Source organism: Carassius carassius, chromosome 24 (assembly GCF_963082965.1).
Source record: "Carassius carassius chromosome 24, fCarCar2.1, whole genome shotgun sequence".
Lineage (NCBI taxonomy): Eukaryota > Metazoa > Chordata > Actinopteri > Cypriniformes > Cyprinidae > Carassius > Carassius carassius.
The window spans coordinates 28,474,713-28,496,022 of NC_081778.1; the positions used below are offsets into that span (position 1 = coordinate 28,474,713).

At 35.9% G+C, this 21,310-nt stretch overlaps 1 protein-coding gene across 7 annotated transcripts in view; it reads left to right on the forward strand.

The window, feature by feature from the left end:
• The window catches only part of LOC132103388 (ras/Rap GTPase-activating protein SynGAP-like), a 138,271-nt gene that overhangs the window by 13,572 nt on the left and 103,389 nt on the right, over positions 1-21,310 (forward strand). For all 7 annotated transcript variants that reach the window (XM_059508456.1, XM_059508463.1, XM_059508462.1 and 4 more), the window contains exon 2: positions 12,589-12,725. In XM_059508456.1, the coding sequence (XP_059364439.1) occupies positions 12,589-12,725 (137 nt within the window). The remainder of the gene's footprint in view (positions 1-12,588; positions 12,726-21,310) is intronic.

Consider the following 21,310-nt stretch of genomic DNA (forward strand, 5'->3'; position numbering starts at 1 on the left):
CTCGTAAGAGTTAATGTCGAACTCCAAAAGAGATTTTAACCAGAATGTTTATGTAGCTCTTTAATTATTTTCATTTCCAGGCTATAAAATAGGATTTCTTAGAGTTCAGAATTCAGATATGAACTAAGATGAAGTAATAATATTTTTTGTTTTTAGAAGTTTTTTTTTTATTCAGATGCATTTGATTAAAAGTGACAGTAAAGACATTTATAATGTTACAAAAGAGTGATATTGTATCATGTGTTCCACAGAAATATTAAGAAGCACAACTGTTTTCAACACTGATAATGAAAGTAGTTCATTGTTGCATTATAAAAGTTTATATATATATATATTGTTTAACCACACTGTAAATACTATTGTGTGTTGCTGGTGGTAAAATAGTCAAATTTATCTCGGAACACAAATTAAGATATTTTTGGTTAAACAAAACTCTTGCAAAACCATCATAACATCTTACTGACCTTAAACTTTTGAATGATCATGTACATATTAATAATAGAGTTGAATTCTTATAGCATTTTAGCAGCATTACAGAAGTGAGTAGCAGGTTTATTCTGCAGTTCTGCCTTCTGTTGCTTCTCAAAAGTTCTGTCCGTGTTGTGTGTGTCTGCGCTGTGATGCAGGTATGAATGTTAGCGACAGGCCTCAGGGTAATAATACAATGACACAGATCTCAGTCTATCTCTGGATTGAGGACGGCTCACTATAATTACGCTTCATCTCTCAGGAACCAAATCACGAACCGTTTTCTCTCAGAGGAGCGACCCTCACACATGAAGACAAATAAAGAGATACACTAAGGAGCAATGCAAGAAAACACACACACACACACACTGTGCTGAAGCAACGAATGATGGCTGTGTCATGTGTTATGCAGACACGGATCGGAAATATTGTTGCCCCAGACTGTCAGTGATTTATTCAGCATGTGGAATATTCCAGTGAAGGAAAAATACGGTACAATGCAAATATGCAAACTTCACTGAGGCAGTGCTGCACCTTGTACTTGTTTTGACAGTTTCTTCGGAGGTAAATGTAAAATAGATCCAGGAGGACAGGACGGCTATGTTCAGAACGGAACGCAAGCTTACTAAATATTCTGTATACTGCCAAATATATACAAAAATAGTCTGTGAAATATGCAACGATAAACGTTTCAGACGTTTTTATGCTGCATTGTTGTCATAGGGCCTTATCTTGTTGCATTTATAATTCAGCGAATGGCATTCAGTTGTCGGAAATAAGTATGATAATTTTTATCTAAATTTTGAGAAAAAAAAAAAAAACCTTAAAGGGATATTCACCCGAAAATTACAATTCTTAATTTACACAACCTCATGTTATTTCAGATGTGTATCAATTTCATTCTTCTACTGAACACAAAAGAATAATAGAAAAAAGCAAAAGTTATTTTAAATTGTAATAATATTTCCCCATATTACCATTTTTTTTTTAGCAAATAAATGGAGCCTTGGTGAGCAAACATTTTTTTTAAATGTACAGAACTCAATCTCTTGAATGGTACAATATAAAAATGTGCTTACTGTGTTCAGACTACATGCTGTACTGCAAAAATAATGAGTAGTATGCTATTGTCATTAAGATTTTTTTTTCCCTCAGACGTGAGCACCATCATCAACTTTCTTTTATGTTTTTTGTAAGATCTAATATTATTTGTCTCAATGTTTGTGAATGCTGTCTCACTTAAAATTTTTATGAGCCTCTAAAAGAGTGAGAGAGAGAGAGAGAGCCAGAGAGATGGGGGGAGGAGGCTGGAAGACAGATGGATTAAAGGTGGAGGGGGGGGCTGTGAGAGGAAGACACATAAAAGGAGGTTGCCAGTGAGTTTGTTGGAAAGTTGGATTTTTTTGTCCTTTTTTAGCTGAAATATGGATGCATGGTTATGAAAATACTCATAATTGTTCATTTGCTTCCTGCAATCATAATTATTAAATAAAAATAATATAATAAATATTAAATGTTGCATTGGTTGATATGGCTACTTTGGGCTTATACTGACACTCAGCAGTATGAATGTCACACATAAGCAAAAGTTGTAAGTTACCAATAGCATTGTAGAAATTGTAATTATGATTGTAGCCCCTTTCACACGTACAGCCTTTACTGGTAAATAACCGTTAAGAGGTCATGTGTGAACAGGACCTTTTCAAAAAATAAATTAGTTCGGACAATTTACCGGTATAAGACGTTGTAACATTACCAGTAAATTACTGGAAATGTGCTCTTTGTAAACGCACAATAAGATTACTGGTAAAAGCTTAAGCAATTCCTGTAAAGTACTTGTTTTGCGTTGCAGCAAATCTGTCTGTGTCCGATGCTGTATGCCTTGCATAAATGATGACAAAAGAAAATGAGCATGGCTTGCAGCTCTCAAGCTAAAACTCTGTGTGTGAAATAATAAAATAATGTGTGCTTTAACTTCTCCCTGACAGGGGGCTGTATGTAGGATAGAGTATGTGCGCTCATCTGTTTTCAGTGCATCTAACCTCGTATTGATTCATGTCATCTTCCCACTCATTAAACCATGGCAGGTGAGTTACTGCAAAAAAGATGGTCATTGCGACACTGGGAAGTGATGAAACTATGGTGCCATGTGCTTTTTAAAACTGTTTTCATAGGTTTAACATTATATTATCAGCTGGAAAAATGTGTAATTTCACTAGAAACATCAGAGACTTGAAATCTAAAGCATTATTCCAGTCAGTGGAAAGAGGATGGTTTGAAGTCATGTAATAAGATGTCTCTGGGCCTAAAGCAGCTACTTATATGTGAACATTTGACGCGAAGATGAAAAACATCAACAAACACAAAACATGGACTGCGTTAACCCCTCCGTGTTTACAAACATAACACCAGGACGCACAGCCGTTTAGAGATCATTTCTGGTTAATGATGTCACAGAATTTACCAGTATTTTGAAAGTGATGTGTGAATGATGCTTTACCGGTAAAAATCTGAAAGATCATTGCCTGTGCGAACAGCACATTTTTGTATTTACCGGTAAAGTCGTTCCAGTAATTAAAAAATTGCCAAATTCATAGTTTAAGATGTGGCTTACCACACCTTTTGAGTATCAATTTGAATTGAATGGCCACATGCAATAGGACGATGAATTCGAATTTGATATAAGAGATGAATTGTAATTGGGAAATTCATCAAAAATTTTTACCCAGTCACAAATCAGGTCAATTTTATTAAATCACATTTTGCAACATCATCAAATATGATGAGCAATTATGCGTAATTATTCCTTCATTTGTGGATTTTAGTTCTTGTTCAAGTGACATAATTCTCTAAATTAAGTACACTACTTTCAAAACAGTTTCCAATTTGCCACACATCTCCACAATATTTTCATTACATTAGTTTTCAAATAACCTTAAAAATAACCAAAAAATATATATATATATATATATATATGGGGAAGTCGTGCTAATGGTTAGAGAGCTGGGCTTACAATCGAAAGGTTGTGAGTTCGAGTCTCAGGCCGGCAGGAATTGTGGGTGGGGGGAGTGCATGTACAGTTCTCTCTCCACCTTCAATACCACGACTTAGGTGCCCTTGAGCAAGGCACTGAACCCCCAACTGCTCCCCGGTCGCCGCAGCATAAATGGCTGCCCACTGCTCCGGGTGTGTGCTCACAGTGTGTGTGTGTGTGTTCACTGCTCTGTGTGTGTGCACTTCGGATGGGTTAAATGCAGAGCACGAATTCTGAGTATGGGTCACCATACTTGGCTGAATGTCACTTTCACTTCACTTTATATATATATATATATATATATATATATATATATATATATATATATATATATATATATATGCACACACACTTCACCAATTTTTATTTATTATTTTATTTTAATTATGCTTCTTTAAACTTGTATTGTGTGCCACTTTTTAATTCTCAATGGCCCTGATTCACGAGTAACTTTCTTTGCTTGCTCTGTGGCAGTTTCCTTCAAAACTGAGCTCATAAAACCATCATTGCCACTAATTCATCCTTTGATTTCCATCATCTCATCCACTCATCACATTTCTGTCATATACATATTATGAGCTATACATAGCGAACAGGAGAGCAAAAAACAGAAGAGAGAGAGAGAAAGAGAAAGAGAGTATTTCATGGATGGCTAGGTTGCTATGGGAACAAAAAATGGTCTCTCTTTTCCCAAAAAAGTGTCATCGTTCCCTTCGTTTCTCTCGAAACTCCTCTTTTTTTCTCTCTCTTCCCTCTCTTTTCCATCTCTGTTTATTCTCCCTCCTCTCCGTCTCTCGCTTTTTTCTCGCTCCCACACATTTTAGCACTCTTTCTCTCTGCCTCTCTCTCTCTTCGTCCAGTTCTATCCTCGTCTTCCATTCCTCTCTCGTTCCCCCTCTCTCTGATTATCTGTCTCTTTAAAACTCACTTATATTCTATTTTTTTCCCGGTTGTCATGGCAATAAGCTGGGGGTGTGTGGGTGAGAATGAGCGAGGGAACGAGAGAGAGAGAGAGAGAGAGAGAGAGAGAGAGAGAGAGAGAGAGAGAGAGAGAGTGGGTGTTTCGGAAGTGACATCTCATGGGCAGTAACCTTGTTTCCTGTATGTAGATTTGGGGGGTGGGAGCTGTAAAGTGCGGCTGCAGTGACGCCGTGTGGAGGATGAGCAGGTAGATGTGAGCGCTGTTTCTGGAGCTTCCAGCGATCGATCAATACTGCATGAGTACGGCCTTTCTTTTCATAACTCCAGTGTGCAGTGGGAATTAGCAATGGAAAACCACGCTTTAATCTCTTTTAATATCTCTGTTGTTTCTCCTAGAGAGCAATGAGATTAGAAAACTGAGGCTTTTGCTAAAAATCCAATGTATTTTGAAATCAAAATGGCAATTTTGTGGCTTTTAATCTGTGTCTGTTAGCTTTTTGCTAGAGCAGTCCTAAAAGTTGAATTAATGGTAAGCTGTTTTATTGGAATATTATATCTAAAATGTTTCTACCACTTCACAGCTATCACTGAAATACAACCCGAATTCCGGAAAAGTTGGGACGTTTTTTAAATTTTAATAAAATGAAAAATAAAAGACTTTCAAATCACATGAGCCAATATTTTATTCACAATAGAACATAGATAACATAGCAAATGTTTAAACTGAGAAAGTTTACAATTTTATGCACAAAATGAGCTCATTTCAATTTTGATTTCTGCTACAGGTCTCAAAATAGTTGGGACGGGGCATGTTTACCATGGTGTAGCATCTCCTTTTCTTTTCAAAACAGTTTGAAGACGTCTGGGCATTGAGGCTATGAGTTGCTGGAGTTTTGCTGTTGGAATTTGGTCCCATTCTTGCCTTATATAGATTTCCAGCTGCTGAAGAGTTCGTGGTCGTCTTTGACGTATTTTTCGTTTAATGATGCGCCAAATGTTCTCTATAGGTGAAAGATCTGGACTGCAGGCAGGCCAGGTTAGCACCCGGACTCTTCTACGACGAAGCCAAGCTGTTGTTATAGCTGCAGTATGTGGTTTTGCATTGTCCTGCTGAAATAAACAAGGCCTTCCCTGAAATAGACGTTGTTTGGAGGGAAGCATATGTTGCTCTAAAACCTTTATATACCTTTCAGCATTCACAGAGCCTTCCAAAACATGCAAGCTGCCCATACCGTATGCACTTATGCACCCCCATACCATCAGAGATGCTGGCTTTTGAACTGAACGCTGATAACATGCTGGAAGGTCTCCCTCCTCTTTAGCCCGGAGGACACGGCGTCCGTGATTTCCAACAAGAATGTCAAATTTGGACTCGTCTGACCATAAAACACTATTCCACTTTGAAATAGTCCATTTTAAATGAGCCTTGGCCCACAGGACACGACGGCGCTTCTGGACCATGTTCACATATGGCTTCCTTTTTGCATGATAGAGCTTTAGTTGGCATCTGCTGATGGCACGGCGTATTGTGTTTACCGACAGTGGTTTCTGAAAGTATTCCTGGGCCCATTTAGTAATGTCATTGACACAATCATGCCGATGAGTGATGCAGTGTCGTCTGAGAGCCCGAAGACCACGGGCATCCAATAAAGGTCTCCGGCCTTGTCCCTTACGCACAGAGATTTCTCCAGTTTCTCTGAATCTTTTGATGATGTTATGCACTGTAGATGATGAGATTTGCAAAGCCTTTGCAATTTGACGTTGAGGAACAATTTTTTTACGCAGTCTTTCACAGATTGGAGAGCCTCTGCCCATCTTTACTTCTGAGAGACTCTGATTCTCTAAGACAAAGCTTTTATAGCTAATCATGTTACAGACCTGATATCAATTAACTTAATTATTCACTAGATGTTCTCCCAGGTGAATTTTTTCAAAACTGCTTGCTTTTTTAGCCATTTGTTGCCCCCGTGCCAACTTTTTTGAGACCTGTAGCAGGCATTAAATTTTAAATGAGCTAATTAAGTGGATAAAAGTGTACAATTTCTCAGTTTAAACATTTGCTACGTTATCTATGTTCTATTGTGAATAAAATATTGGCTCATGTGATTTGAAATTCCTTTAGTTTTCATTTTATTAAAATTTAAAAAACGTCCCAACTTTTCCGGAATTCGGGTTGTAGATGTCTTGGTAAAACACACCTGCTGCTGTGTCAACCAATGAGGATTCTAGTACCAGAAGAAAGATGTCTGTTAGCATTTCCATTCATCCCAATAGAAGCTTGCTTGATTGGCGCAGGGCACCTCAAATTACATGAAATGCCATCTTTGCTATAGGAAACAATTCAAGTTTTTGAGCCAGTTATCTAAGCTGTGACGTCAAAAGCAGGAGAAGAAAAAATAATAATTATAAAACGGTCCAGCTTTTAAGAGTTAATTGAAATAGAACCCAAAGCACAGTATGGCTATATGTGCCAACCATCTTCCCAAACTTTTGAATTGAAAAGCGCTTATGAACAGCAGTGTTCTCACCAAAATAAAAGCTTGATTGTTTAATGTTTGAAAATTAAGAAATTAAGACATTAAGTCATGCATATCAGTATTGTAATTTTACATTCATGTAAATTTAAAAATGAATAATAAGAATAATGTTTTTACAAAAACATATTTCTTTAGTTTAATATTGTATAACTTTCTATTTAATAATAACAAAAAAACATTATTATTATTTTATTATTTATAATTCATAATAATTACTAATTAATTATTATTGCTGATATTATTTTGTGGTGACATTGTTATAAAATCACATTATTCATCATCTTTTTCAGCCCTACAAACAAACATTATTATTATTATTATTATTATTATTATTATTATTGTGATATTGATGTAAACTCACCAAATTTTGGCCAAATTGTTCAGCCCTACAGACACTTCTAAAACATCTGTAACGACTGTAAAATTCTTAAATATTTGTGATTTTATATTTTGCATGCAAACATTTAATTTGTTAGAGTACACAACTACTTTTAAATAGATGGAGAGAGATGCTTTAAGTCTTCAGGATGGTTTAGTTATGGCATCGACCAGAAGGGGCTAACTGACCCATGGTAACCAACTAAACCTTGACCTCTATGTGAGAACCTTGGACTCTTTGAACAACAAAATTTTAGCAATCAGCAACAATCTCAACCTTTTGCATGTTCATGTTTGCTGGCATCTGTATGGCGGAGATATCTTTGGATGGTAGACTTTTGGAGTTGCTTACACCACTTTATTTCAGTGTTTACTGTCATAGATCTCAGCATGAATCATACATGAAATATTGCCTATTTGTATCCATTTTTATATCTCCAAATGAGTTTTAGGAGAAACATTTGAGACAGAGCTGATATGTTCATCTCCAGAGCTATATAAGAGCATCCTTTGAGCAATAACATTCAATTCCTGCTTCTGCTGGATGACACATTCCTGCCTTTTAAAGTCCATTATGATGTAAGGTCACATGTCCATCATGGTGCATGAATGCAGAAATGCTTTTGTGCATGCATCAAAGCATGTCCTTTCAGCCTTCTGTATAACAGACTGTTGACATCTGCTAATGCAACACAGATATAATTATGAAACTTGCATCTACTCTCTTTTCTGTGCACTACCTGCCTGAGGCATCTGGAGATACTGTGTGATTTATTTTTAGCACTGTTTGGAGCACAGCATCAGTGTTTCTTCTTTTGGGCTGCATAATGACAATGTGAGACTGACCCATCCGTGGCCCGATCCTCATGTGCACGGCACACATCAGCACCCACAGCCTGAGAAAGAATAGTAGCACCCTCTCAGAAGTGTGCTAGCCAATGACACCCAGCGTTTGTGATGGAGGACATGAAGAGGCGCCTGCAGCGTTTGTGTCTGTGATGTCAGAGGGTGCTTAGGATCCTAACTGTATGCATTTGAAGAACAGCTTTTAATTTAACAAAGCAAATGTTACAGACGCAATTACTGCATTCTAGAAATACTTTCATTTTCACAACTCAAAGCGTCCTTCCATGTTCATTCAGAACGTTTATTTAAACTAAGCTCCAAAACGGGACGTTCAGAAATCATTAACCATGTGCACGTTCAAAAGAAAATTAGTATTAGCTGAATATTTACTCCAAGATGTACATGAGCTTTTTTGTTCACAGAAAGAAATTTGGAGAAATTTAGCATTGCATCACTTGCTCACCAATGGATCCTCTGCAGTGAATGGGTGCCGTCAGAATGAGAGTCCAAACAGCTGATAAAAACACCACAATAAGTCCAGTCCTTGAATTAATATCCATAAAATTGCTTTATTCAGTGAAAAAGTCATCTCGTCTGAATCAGGAGAGAAATATGCACAGATCTAGCACAAGCAAAAACAGACCTGTGCATTTTAAACAAATATGTCAATCGATTCTGATGTGTGGACAACCTGAGATGAGACTTTTTCAATGGAGGAGGCATTATTATGTATTATGAACTCTTTTGAAACCAAAAGCGTAAAATGTCTTAATGATGGATTTGTTTATTACAAACACAGTTTTTGGCTTCACATGATGTTAATGGATGGACTGGAGTGGTGTGGATTACTTGTGGACTATTGATATGTTTTTATCAGCTGTTTGGACTCTCATTCTGACGGTACCCATTCACTGCAGAAGATCCATTTGTGAGCAAGTGATGTAATAATAACAGATTCATTCAATTTATTTTATGTCACTCCTAGTCCTCAATGTTCAATCCATATTTAGTGTCTCACCCTGTTCTGACAGAGGAATGTAAATAATTGAGTGGTAAACAAAAGGTAATAATAAAAGAGAGGTAGTAGTATGTAAGGTTGTTTGTTCTCTTTAGCTTTTATGCTTTGGATAAACACTAACATATCGTACCTTGTGTTAAGTTGGCATAAAGTCACTCCACATATTCCCTGCAGCTAAATCATTCACATTCTATCTCTGTGAAGTTTTTAGCTGTTGTCATGAGCAGTTTCTTACATGGCAGACTGTGCTGTTGAACAGGGCAGCACTGGACAGCTCCTCCAGCTCTCGAGGACTTCTTGTCAGGACGGAGCTGGATGTGACAGGTTATTTCCATGGCGGAAAAGATTTCAGCTGGCTTACTGTCAAGCGGGGAGCCCAGTGCACTGTAGTGAGCGTGTTGCACGGCCCAGTGGTGGGGATACGGCTCAGAGCAGCGGCGCAGTACTGTGTATGCTGTGCTTGTTTGAGTCACATTGTGGCCAGCTGTCATGTTCAAGAAACAGTTCACCTTAAAATTGAAATTCTCTCATTATACTTCTCATATGTTGAATCAAATAGACTACTTTTGTGGTGTTACTTCTATGGTGCTTTTTGCATCAGATTTTATTTTGGGGTTAACTATTGTTTTTTTTTTTTTTTACATATGTAAGTTTTCTGGTCACCAAGGTTGTATTTATTTGATCAATAAAAACATAATTATTTTGAAATATTAAAATAACAATATTTATATTATTTCTATTATATTATATTGAATATAAATATTCAAATATTAAAAAATGTCATTTATTTCTGTAAAAGCAAAGCTGAATTTTCAGTCTTCAGTCTTCACATGGTCTTTCAGAAATCATTCTAATATGCTGAAAATAGTGCTGCTCAATATTTTTGTAGAAACCATTATTTGTTTTAAATATTTTATGATGAATAAGATGTTCAAGAACAGGATTTATTTGAAATCGATTATTTTTTTTGTAACACCTTGCTAAACAAAAGTATTTATTTCTTTAAAAAAAAGAAAAAAGAAAAAGAAACCTACTGCCTTGGATAAACACTAACAAACAAAATTCTATCTATCTATCTATCTATCTATCTATCTATCTATCTATCTATCTATCTATCTATCTATCTATCTATCTATCTATCTATCTATCTATCTATCTATCTATCTATCTATCTATCTATCTATATAGCCTATAGATAGATAGATAGACAGACAGACAGACACATAGAGTACTACAGATGACAGAAACACCCCACAACAAAATTACTTAAACTTTATCTAAAATTAAAATGATAGATAAAATAAAAATCTATATAATATATATGATATTATATTTTATATAATATATAATATTATCCCAATGATGCTCAATGATACTTTAATGTAAAAGACATCTGTTTGAAGAATATCACTTTGCACAACTTTATTTGTAAGGACAGAAGACGAGTCCACTTGTCCGTGCATAAATTCTGGCAAACATACGGCTGCATGAGTCCAGTGATCTGTTTTGTGAGTGCCTTCCACTGTTGTTCTCGAGTGCTTGGAGGAAATCTGACGAATGTGTGTGTGAATCTGGACAGAAGCATCCTGTGCTGGTCCAGCATCCCTCTGATGCTGCCACCATCTGTCAAGGCTGTTTCTGATTGGCTGGAGGTTCAGAGGGCAGGAGCTCATGGAACGAGAGGACACCGGGGCAGAATATCGACTCTGAGCTGTAGTTTTTGGAGTGCAAGAGTGGGAAGTGCATCCAGTTTGAGTCTTATAGAAGAACAGGGATGAAGTAAGGCCACAGTAATCACTTTATTGCTATCGTCTTGACTGACAGGGCCAGAGCCGAACGTGTGACAGCTTTACAGCGCGATGGTGCCATAGTGCCATCAATATCAAAGTCTGCACATGAGTTATACCTTTACAGTCTGAGGGAAAAGACTAGGTACATCTTAGGTACATATTGTGGCTGTGTATTTTTTTATTTTTTTATTTTTGACTGTTTTTGGCTGGTAGTCTATGACAGCCCATAGAGCCAGATGACAAAACCAACTGATTTTACCCTGATATTAATGTTGGCCCACTTACAGCCTTTTTACTGACTGTTATTGCATTTAAAAAAGCTCATGGCTCGATATTATGAGCCTTTGTGAAGAGCAATTTTTACAGTACATTTTATGTATTTATTTTCACTTTTCTCACTTTTTATTTTTTGTAAATATTAAATTTTTATTCATTCAGGATGCATTAAATTAATCTAAAATGTCAGGAAAGATAATAAAATTTTTCTTCTTCAAATAAATGCTATTCCATTCTTTTGAACTTTCTGTTTATCAAAGAATCCTGAAAAATATATTCTCAAAATATTTTAAGATAAAAAAATAATATTTATCAATATAAACATTTATAGATTTGCTCACCTACTGGTTAGAAAATCACTGCCTAAAACTTATTTTCATACAATATTCATCTTTCTTAGTTGGTAGCCATATTACCTGCCCACTTATTAAAATGTAGATCTTCAAGGTCATCCTAAAGCTTCTTCTTTGTTAGGCTTTCATAAATGCTGTTCAAAATATAAAAATAAAATAGGGCTGCACAACAATGATTAAAATTATAGTCATGGTTATTTTTGCACCAAAATTAATCTTGATTAATAAACATGAGTTTATTTTACCTCCTCTAGGTTCCTAATTTATAGTATTCAATATATATTAACACACTTGCTACATTATCAAAATTGGTAAAACTTTATCACGCATATATAAAAACAGTAACATGTTAATTACAATAATTCCAAACTGCATAACTGGTTTCTTACCTGTTTTTTTTTTCTTGCAGTGCAGAAAGCCTTTGTGAAAAATGTGCCACTTGCCAGGTTGAGAGAATGAATTAAAAAACTGGGCAGAATGATTTGGGTGTTTAGACATCTGATAACCCAATGCATCAGAGCTAGCTAACTAACTGACTAACTAACTATCTAACCAAATTACCAACAGGCCAATATCAGAAGTTGTGATAATGATTAAAGCGCAATTTAAATTATATTTGAAACTTCAAACCATTTTCCTGTAGTGCATCAATGAATTTTTTTTTTAAAATGCCAGCCAGGAAGTTATGTTGTTATCAGAATGTAGCATTTTGATTAATCAATTTAAACTTACATGAATCCATTATGAAATACAGTTTTATTCACAGAGACTTCTGAGTAATAGATTCTTTAAACTTTGAGGACGAATGTTTGGTGTAACAGTGCCACATACTGGTCAAGTGTTGTAAGTTCAGGTTAAATCCGCTTATAGATTTTGAACGAGTTAGAATAAAAGTGTAGTTTTGTCTTGCATTTTTATTATTGACCTGCAGTCACTTACCCTTTCTCCTCTCGTCCTCCTGTCCCAGATGCGAGGTATGCTGCCCCCCCCTCCTACCGACACCAGCCCTCCTTCGCTGCTGCTCCCTCCTTCGAGCAACCCGACTGGAATCCTCGTCTGTGTGTGATCAGTGGAAATCAGCTCTACATGTTGGACCAGGAGGAGGTACTGGCAGCCCAATAACATAATAATCACGCACTTCCTTTCATACGTGTTCCTTTCTACAGTTTGTGTGCTGGGCGCTCATTTTACTGAGAAATTCCACAGCTCAAAACATATGTTATGTCTCTATATCCTTTAGTTGATTCGCATGTATAGTCTGGGAGTGAGATCAGTTTTGCAACTCAAAAGTATCAAGTATTATGTTGGTGTGCATATGAGTCTAATTAACAGTTTGTTAATTATCTGTAGTCTGAGTAGACTGATGGATGATATCAGTTTTTTTATTTATTTATTTTATTTCAGACAGTTAATTTTTATACTGTGAATTATAATGTTTAATTGATGTCTGATTCCACCCAAAGCTTGTACATATCTTTGTATGGCAACAATATACAGAACAATGCCTACAATATACCTGATAAATAAATAAATAAATAAATATGAATATATTTTTTAGTAAAAACAAATATTAACATGTATTATAAAAATGTTTATATATATATATATATATATATATATATATATATATATATAATAAACAATAAATGAATAAATGAATAAATAATTTATTAATCAGTTATATATTGTTGTTATAAATATACATATACAATATACAAACAAACTCAATTATTATATTTTTGGATTTATATAGAAATTGTAACTTTTTGTTGTAAATACCTGATAAATATTATTATTATTATTGTTGTTAATGTTTTTATTATTATTATTATTATTTGAATAATATTAATCAGTGCATGATTTTTTTATGTATTTTAATTGATTTTGAGTAGTTCTGTTTACCGCAGCACCTGTTTTTTATGTTGGGCAGTGAACATGAATTACTTTAAAACTTCACCTCTACAGTAGCACATCTAACAGAAGTCAATGCATTCATTAATTAATTAATTCATTCATATTTCCCCCTTATCTTACCAAGGGCACAAAGTGAGCCAGGACTGGTGCTCCCTCAAAAAATAGGTTCATGGCAGCCCTGATCATATCCTGCTGCCCATATTCATCCAAAATAATTTAGCATTCCAATAATTAAGAGCCTAGTCTGACTGTACGTACAGGAAGTCAGCCTGCAGTGCTGTGTTTGTAATGGACACACTGGCTGACCTGCAAAGCATGTCGTGATGTGGATCAGCTCTCTAGTGCTGAAAGACGTTGAGAGGCTCATTAATCAGACGCTCCGTCCTGTCTAATTGAACCCGTTTTGTTGCATGTTCTGATAAGGCCGCACTTTGAATCGATGTGAATCAGTCTTGACGGACTAATGGCTGTCACCTCTGTGAAGATGAGCTCCATGAAATATTCATGGTTGTCACTCATCTGCTGCAAGGGACAGTTGCAGCTCTGTTTGTGTGTGTGAGGGTCTTCATTCAGGTCCTGTAGTAAATGACAAGCGTCTCCTCCGTGCAGACATTTGCACACATAGAGTCCGCAGGAGGACATGCTTTTCTCTGACTGTTTTCAGAAGAAAATAAATCATTCTTTTTAATTTTAGTTTAAGCTTTCATAATTTTGAAAAAGTGTTTTACCTAATATTTAAAGTTTATCTTATTCCCTACAACAAAAATTATTCATTTCATTTGCTGTATGAATTATAAATTAAAAATAATAAATGTAATATAAAAATAAATTATATACTGTGTGTATTTTATAAAAGAAAATTGCTTTTTTTTTATAATATTTAACACCTCATCAATGTACCACCTTTACAGAAACAATTCTGAAAGCAAGTCCTATATCACGTAAATAATTTTTTTTGCCATCATTTATAACCTAACAACCTTTGACTGTATACATTTTTTTTTAAATACTTAAAAAACATATATCTATTTATCTAATTTGAGTCATCACAGAAAATTTCCTACAAAGAGAATCAAATTCAGGTAAATTACGGTAACATGGGCGATTTAAAATTTAAATAAGATTTATGTATAGTGACTTGTTGCTATGTTCAGAAACAGCCTTTAGAGGGAGTGAGAGGGTCAGGAGTATTTCACTGACATGTCATTAGATGCTAATTGATGTGAGGTGACAGAGGCCCACGTTCGACTTCACACACACTCTGTGCACCGGAGCTCAGATGAATGGTTCTCGTGTGGATCCGTGCCACCGTGCCACCGTGACACTGCGTTACACAAGTAGGCCCAGAGCAAGGTTTCTCTGGCTGTGCGTGGGCGGCAGCCATTCTTGTAGCGGCACCAGGAATCAGGCTGTGGAATCATGCGCTCACCAAAACGCTCTCTGTGGCTGCTCGCATCGCGGTGTTGAAAGATGTCACAGTGAATAAATGAATTAGTATGGACACAGTCAACGAGAGGCTTTGCTGATGCTGTGACAGAACATGACAAGTCTTCAGATAGAGATGCTGGCATTGTGGGAGTCTGTTTGAAAAGATTATGTAATGGATTCATGGGATGTGTCACGTGAACATATGAAAGAGCTCATGAAATTGTTTGTTTCCTATAGAGTGCTTCAGTGGCTGTCTACTTTTTCAGCTGCATTGGTTCCAGAAGTATATTTCTCATTCATTTTTCTCACTAGGAAGCCTCTTGGTTAAAGAATTATAAGCCATGAACCAATCCATCGAGGAGAATCACAACATTACACACTTTGTACCAAAAAGTATTTGAAAATCAGACAAAGTTACAAGACTTTTTCATTATGAATTCTACTGTTTATCAGTTACTTAAAAAAATAAGGTGAAAATAATTTCTAGCTGAGGGCTTTAACAGAAGCATATATCATCAGCTAACAACCGTGGCTCACGGTACGCCTGTCTGTAAAGGTTTGAAGTTACTGTGAAAAATCTGTTCCCTTATGGAGAAAATAAATGTGAATTGGCATGTTTTAATTAGGGCTGGGAATCGATTCCAAAAAGAATCAATTCCGAGGCGTTGGGAATCGAGAGTCGATTCCAAAGGTTGGAATCGACTCCTCATTCAGAGTCTTTTTCAGTTCAACAAAGCTTGTCTATGGGGTCTCTCAAACGGAAGGCTTCATCTGACAAAGTCTGCACACATTTAAATTCACGAAAATAAACAGAAAGAAAACGAGCCGGAACTGATCATTTGAATTTGAGGATGTAGCCTTTCGTTTCAGAAGCACAATTCACCTAAGCCATAATTACAACAGTTGTGAGATAAAAGATTATTTTCAATTTCAATATAATAATATATAATATATATATATATATATATAAAGCGATTCAGAGATTATTTTATGGTGGAACTGGCTTGTCCACAATTTTGAGCGCTGCATGACAGAATAGAATACAATTTTTTAAAAAACATTTCTATCAGCCAATGATAATTATACATAATACGTCACGAGCATAGACCAGTGGCCGAGAGCGCATCTGACTGACAGATAAACAATGAGATCTAGTAGTCATTAATGTTCTGGTTATTTTGTTTCAGTGTACGGTTTGTTAATATTGTGCAAAGTATACAAAGTAAACTTCATCATTCAGCTGAACTGTGCACATTTATTTTAGACACTTCATGTCTTATTTAATTAATGCGATAAACGCATATGTCCCTGCTGAGCTGGGCTATGACTAATTTCAAGGGCAATGCTGAAAAAACGTAAATGTTCGTATCGTCATTTTTTTTTCAGCTTCATATTATAGGAAGGATACATTATACGACCTATCCTGCAATCATCATGGTGAGATTAGGTTCCTTTTAATCTAAAAAAAAAAAAAAAAAAAAAAAAGATTTGAAAAAGATTCGAAAACAACAGTGAGGAATCGATTCTTGGAATTCCTAAAATTTCAAAAATTGTGGAATCGAACAGACCTAGTTTTATTGTTTATTGTTTTGAAGTTGATTTTATGAACTTTTAGGAAAGCCCTAGCATTTTAATATTAGCCTCAAAGCTACAAAAATGAAAGAAAACATTAATTGTAACCTCTTTAAGCTGTTGAAGTCTGAGCTGAAGGGACTAACAAAGGCCTAAAAATGTCAATTTTCTTATTTCATTTATCACTATTCAAAACAATCTTTCATGATATCATGTAGTTTATATTTTTGGAATTTTCCCAAATGTCATATTTTATGTCATAAAAAGTAATTAGAGCTGCTGCAACAGGACAGGCTTTGTTAGCAGATCAGACAGTTTTCACTGCCATTTTGTTGTAGATGGAGAATTAATTTCCATATATTTGTGGTGAGAAAGCCTTGCATCCATCTATCTGTATCTTTTAACCGCCACATTTGACTGTATTTTCTATCCATAATGCAGTGATTGCACAGTAAAAATGTAACAGGAGATAATTTATCTCGGTTAAGGTGTTTTCAGGATCAGGATATAACCCATAGCTGGTGTCTTCAGTGAAAATCATATTGTGTCATTTATTACCAAAGCAGCTGGAACCTGACAGTGATGTGATGTTGATAGAAGCAGACAGATCTCATCCTTCTTCTCTTTAGCTCAGCTGTTCTGCTGTACTATCGTGGTGTTCGCGGGGCAGATCTGGGATGGAGCAGGATGCCAGTGGAGTCAGTCGGGGTTCGGGTTGGTCGGGCTACCAGCGGGATGCTGTCAGGTTGGGCTGTGATCTATTAGAGCACCATTATGACAGAATGGACCGCACACCTGCTGCTCTCCTCCCTGTTTCCTCCATCATCTGCCCCATCACACAGCTGGGCTGGTTTCGGCTTTGCAGACATATGGCACACCCCCCGACAGGGCAGCATGGGTATGTTTGCCAAGCCTTAGCCCTGGCCAGAATTATGGGGATACACACATAGACTGTTCTCGGGATCAAAACAGCTAGACGCTAAATACTCCTGAGATAGGTCCCAAAGTTGAACTTTTTAGAGGTGAAATTTGTGTGACCAACACATAATAACTGTACAACGCCCCCTATCTGCTATTGGTTAGACTAAGATATAGTCCCGCCCCAAATGCTTCCTGTTTTAAATACTGTGTACAATTTATAAAGTGCAACCGTGGGTGACAGAAGAAAATAATCTATGAAAATCTATGTAAATTAAAAAAAGGTAGTTCAAACGAATTCTTTCTAAATCTGTCGACATTCTGAGTTTCCGACATTCTGAACAAACGAACAAAAAAGAATTGAGAAATGTAAACTCAGAATTCAAGAAATAAAAAAATAAAAAAATTGGTAAATTTCATGGCAGAAACAGACTTTCATAATACCATTCATTTGTTCATAATGTTTTTTTTTTCTTAAAACATCAAATCAATCAAAAAACTAAATTATGAAAGAAAATCACTTAAGACAATAATTAAAGTACACAGTCTTGTTCCTTTGTCTTTTTATCTGATTTTCAGATTGCTTCAAATCAATGATTGTGTTGTAACTCTCCATGTAGCTGGTTGGTTTGGTTCATGGCTTATAACTTTTGAACAAAGACTTTTTTTTTGGTATCCATATGGTAAAAATGAATGTAAAAAATACTTCCAGAACTTAGGCAGCTGAAAAAGTGGGGGAACACTTTTGCGCTCTATATCTAGTGACTCTTGGGTAAAAAATACTGAGACTTCTATCCCCTGAGAAGCTGTGTGATGTGTGCCTGATAACATTGAACCAGGTAATTGCTGCCCAGCCAACACAGTCACCCAGCTGAACTCATTCCCACAGTTCCAGATGCGTACTGTATGTGGGTCTAATGGGTTCAGTTTCAGTTAGCATGATAGCGACAGGCCACATTTTCTTAATATGTCCAAGAGTGCATTAGATTATTTTCAGTGAGCAGATGTGACCTTACACACTGTGGCAGTGAATCATGAGTTAGAGGGGGAAAAAATCACAAACAAGATATATGTAATATTCTAGACAGCACAGCATTTAAAGTGATCATGTGATGTTGCTATTATTTTGTGTATTTGGTGTAATGTTTATGTGGTTTAAGGTTCAAAAAACGTATTTTCCTCATACTGTACATAATTCTTTCTCCTCTATGCCCCACCTTCTGAAACATGTAGTTTTTAAAAAACTCACGGGTCTGAAAAGCGAGGTGTGTTCTGATTGGCCAGCTATCCATGTTGTGATTGGCTGAATGCCTCAAGCATGTGATGGAATTTTACGCTCCTAGCCATACTGTGATGAGTGTCCCGGTCAGAACACTGGCGTAAGAAGACAATACCAATAAAACCCATTACAAAGGATGCATTTATTGCATCCAGTGGGAACATAATTATGGATTATAATGACTTATACTGTGTTTTTATACATTGCGTTGCATCGCGTTGCTTGTAGACATTAAACCATGTCTGCATTTTTGATTGGAGAAACAACAAACAACAAGCACTACACTGCTCAAAACATATATTTGAATTCTCAGTGGCAAATCTTTCACATATGTAAACATGTAAACGTACTTACAGACTGAGTCAGAAGCGATGGCATTGTCATCTACTTTCCCAGGTTCAGGAAACAGTCCTCCATTAAATGTGCTGCACACATCTGAATATTTGGGTTGAACTGTTCTGGAACAGTGTTGTAAATACAACTTAACCACTGATTTCTAGTTGTGTCCTCTTTTGGAAGGCCAAACAAAGTATTTTTGCTTTCACAATGAAACAGCGTCTTCACGACATGGCACCGACGCCATCAACGAGAATGAAAGTTACGCCTTCTTTCTTTGCGAGGAAAAATTGGGCAACATTACGCAAATCTTCCCACACAGTGACGTAGACATCTGGGGGCGTTGTGGCGTTGTGGCGTTGTGACGTGGGAACAAGGCCGGCAATGATTGGGCAAATCAGTGGCACCTGCGGCCCACCGCCGGTCTCGAGTCCCACGTAGGAGATGGAAGGATATAAAACTGGAGCGACGACAGTGAAGGACGAGAGAGGACCAGGCCTGGGCTTTTAGTTGTGTTTTGGTTTTTATTTGAGTGCACCAGTCGTCCGTGAGGGGCTGGTGCGCTGTTTTGTGTTTATTTTTGGATTAAAATGTTATTTGATTGTCCGCCGGTTCCTGCCTCCTTCTTCCGGATGAATAGGAAGTTTTAATTCATTACAGGCGTGTTTAAACGAGGCGTTTTAAGGGGCGTGGACTTAACTTTTATAAAGAATATCTCTTTGGATTTGAGACTTTAGTCTTTGCACCTTTACAGATCTTCTTCATGCACCAAGAGCTTGTGACACTCCAAAGAGAAAGAAAAACTTGAAAACGCATCATATGACCCCTTTAAAAATGAATTAAATTATCTCATCCAAGCAAAATGCAAATTAAAGGATATAAAAACAAATATAAATGTATGAATTTAGGCTATACTACATTATGCTGTACCTATATATATATATATATATATATATATATATATATAGTTTTTTTTTTTTATATATTTATTGTTTGGAATAGTCACATTCCATAACATATAGTGTATGAGATATTTTCAAATTCAACATAGTTTTCCCATTCATATTTCCAGCAACATTTGATAAATTTATAGTTATATTTATATATATATTTTGTAAAGTGTGTTGTATATTTTGCAAATTATTTACAAAATACAAAAAAATCTAGGGAAAAAAATTAAATATATGAATAAGTATATAGATATAACAAAAATATAAAACAGTCAAGAAAAGAATTTTTTTATATTTGTAAATGTTACATTTAAAATATAAATGTTAAAATAAAAATGTTACTGTACTCTTTTTACAAATTTTATTTATGTTATATATATATATATAATATTTAAATTACATGGCCAATTTAAAGCATACATTTAATGTTGGATAACAACTTTTTTTGTATTCCCTTTCTTAATGCATATGCATTTGACTGCTTTAATCCATTTCTCTCTGTTTTATTCCTCTTTTGGAAAGTTGTAGAAACACAAGTGTATTTTGTAATGTATTTGCTGTGCTCTCTAATGTACCTCTAGTACATACCTCTAGTAGAGAAGTTTAACCTGCTTTTCTTTACCTCAATGTTCCAACCCAAAATTATAAAAAACAAATCCATTATTTGAACTATAATACCGCCATCTGTTTTGTTCTCCTATGCAGTTTTAGACCCAGTTCTGTTCACTGAGCTTATCCTTAAAATATATCTGCATATGAAATAATTGTTCACATAAAAGGGCATGTGCATTAATAAACAGCAATCTTGCATGCTTTCTAGCAAGTCATGAAGGATTCATTGGATGTTATGCATTTTTTATGCACTGATCCTTCCTGTAATTTCATTACAGGCTGCTGTAGATCTATTTTAAAGACTTTTATAGATAATATATAGCTTGCTTTGCCATAACAGACATCTATCATTTTTGAAACTATAAAGAGAAAACAACAACACCAGTGCATCTTCAGGCAGAGCGCACAATATTGTCTCAGTTTCATATTCTAATAAATCTGCATTCTTCTCAGCATCTGAAAAGCTGAGCTGTGCATAAAACCAGAAATGCAGCCGGGTCATGTGACTTCAGCCAAGTGACAAGGCCACCCCTGAAACATTTTAGCTGCTTCCCATAGGGCTCAGTGTCTGATCCTCTCTTGTCCCACTCATTTATCACCCCAGACTGTAGGTAATCGCCTTCTTCACAGCTGCTCCTGATATCCCGATCGTATCTCCCTCTGGATAGTGCTGGTGAACA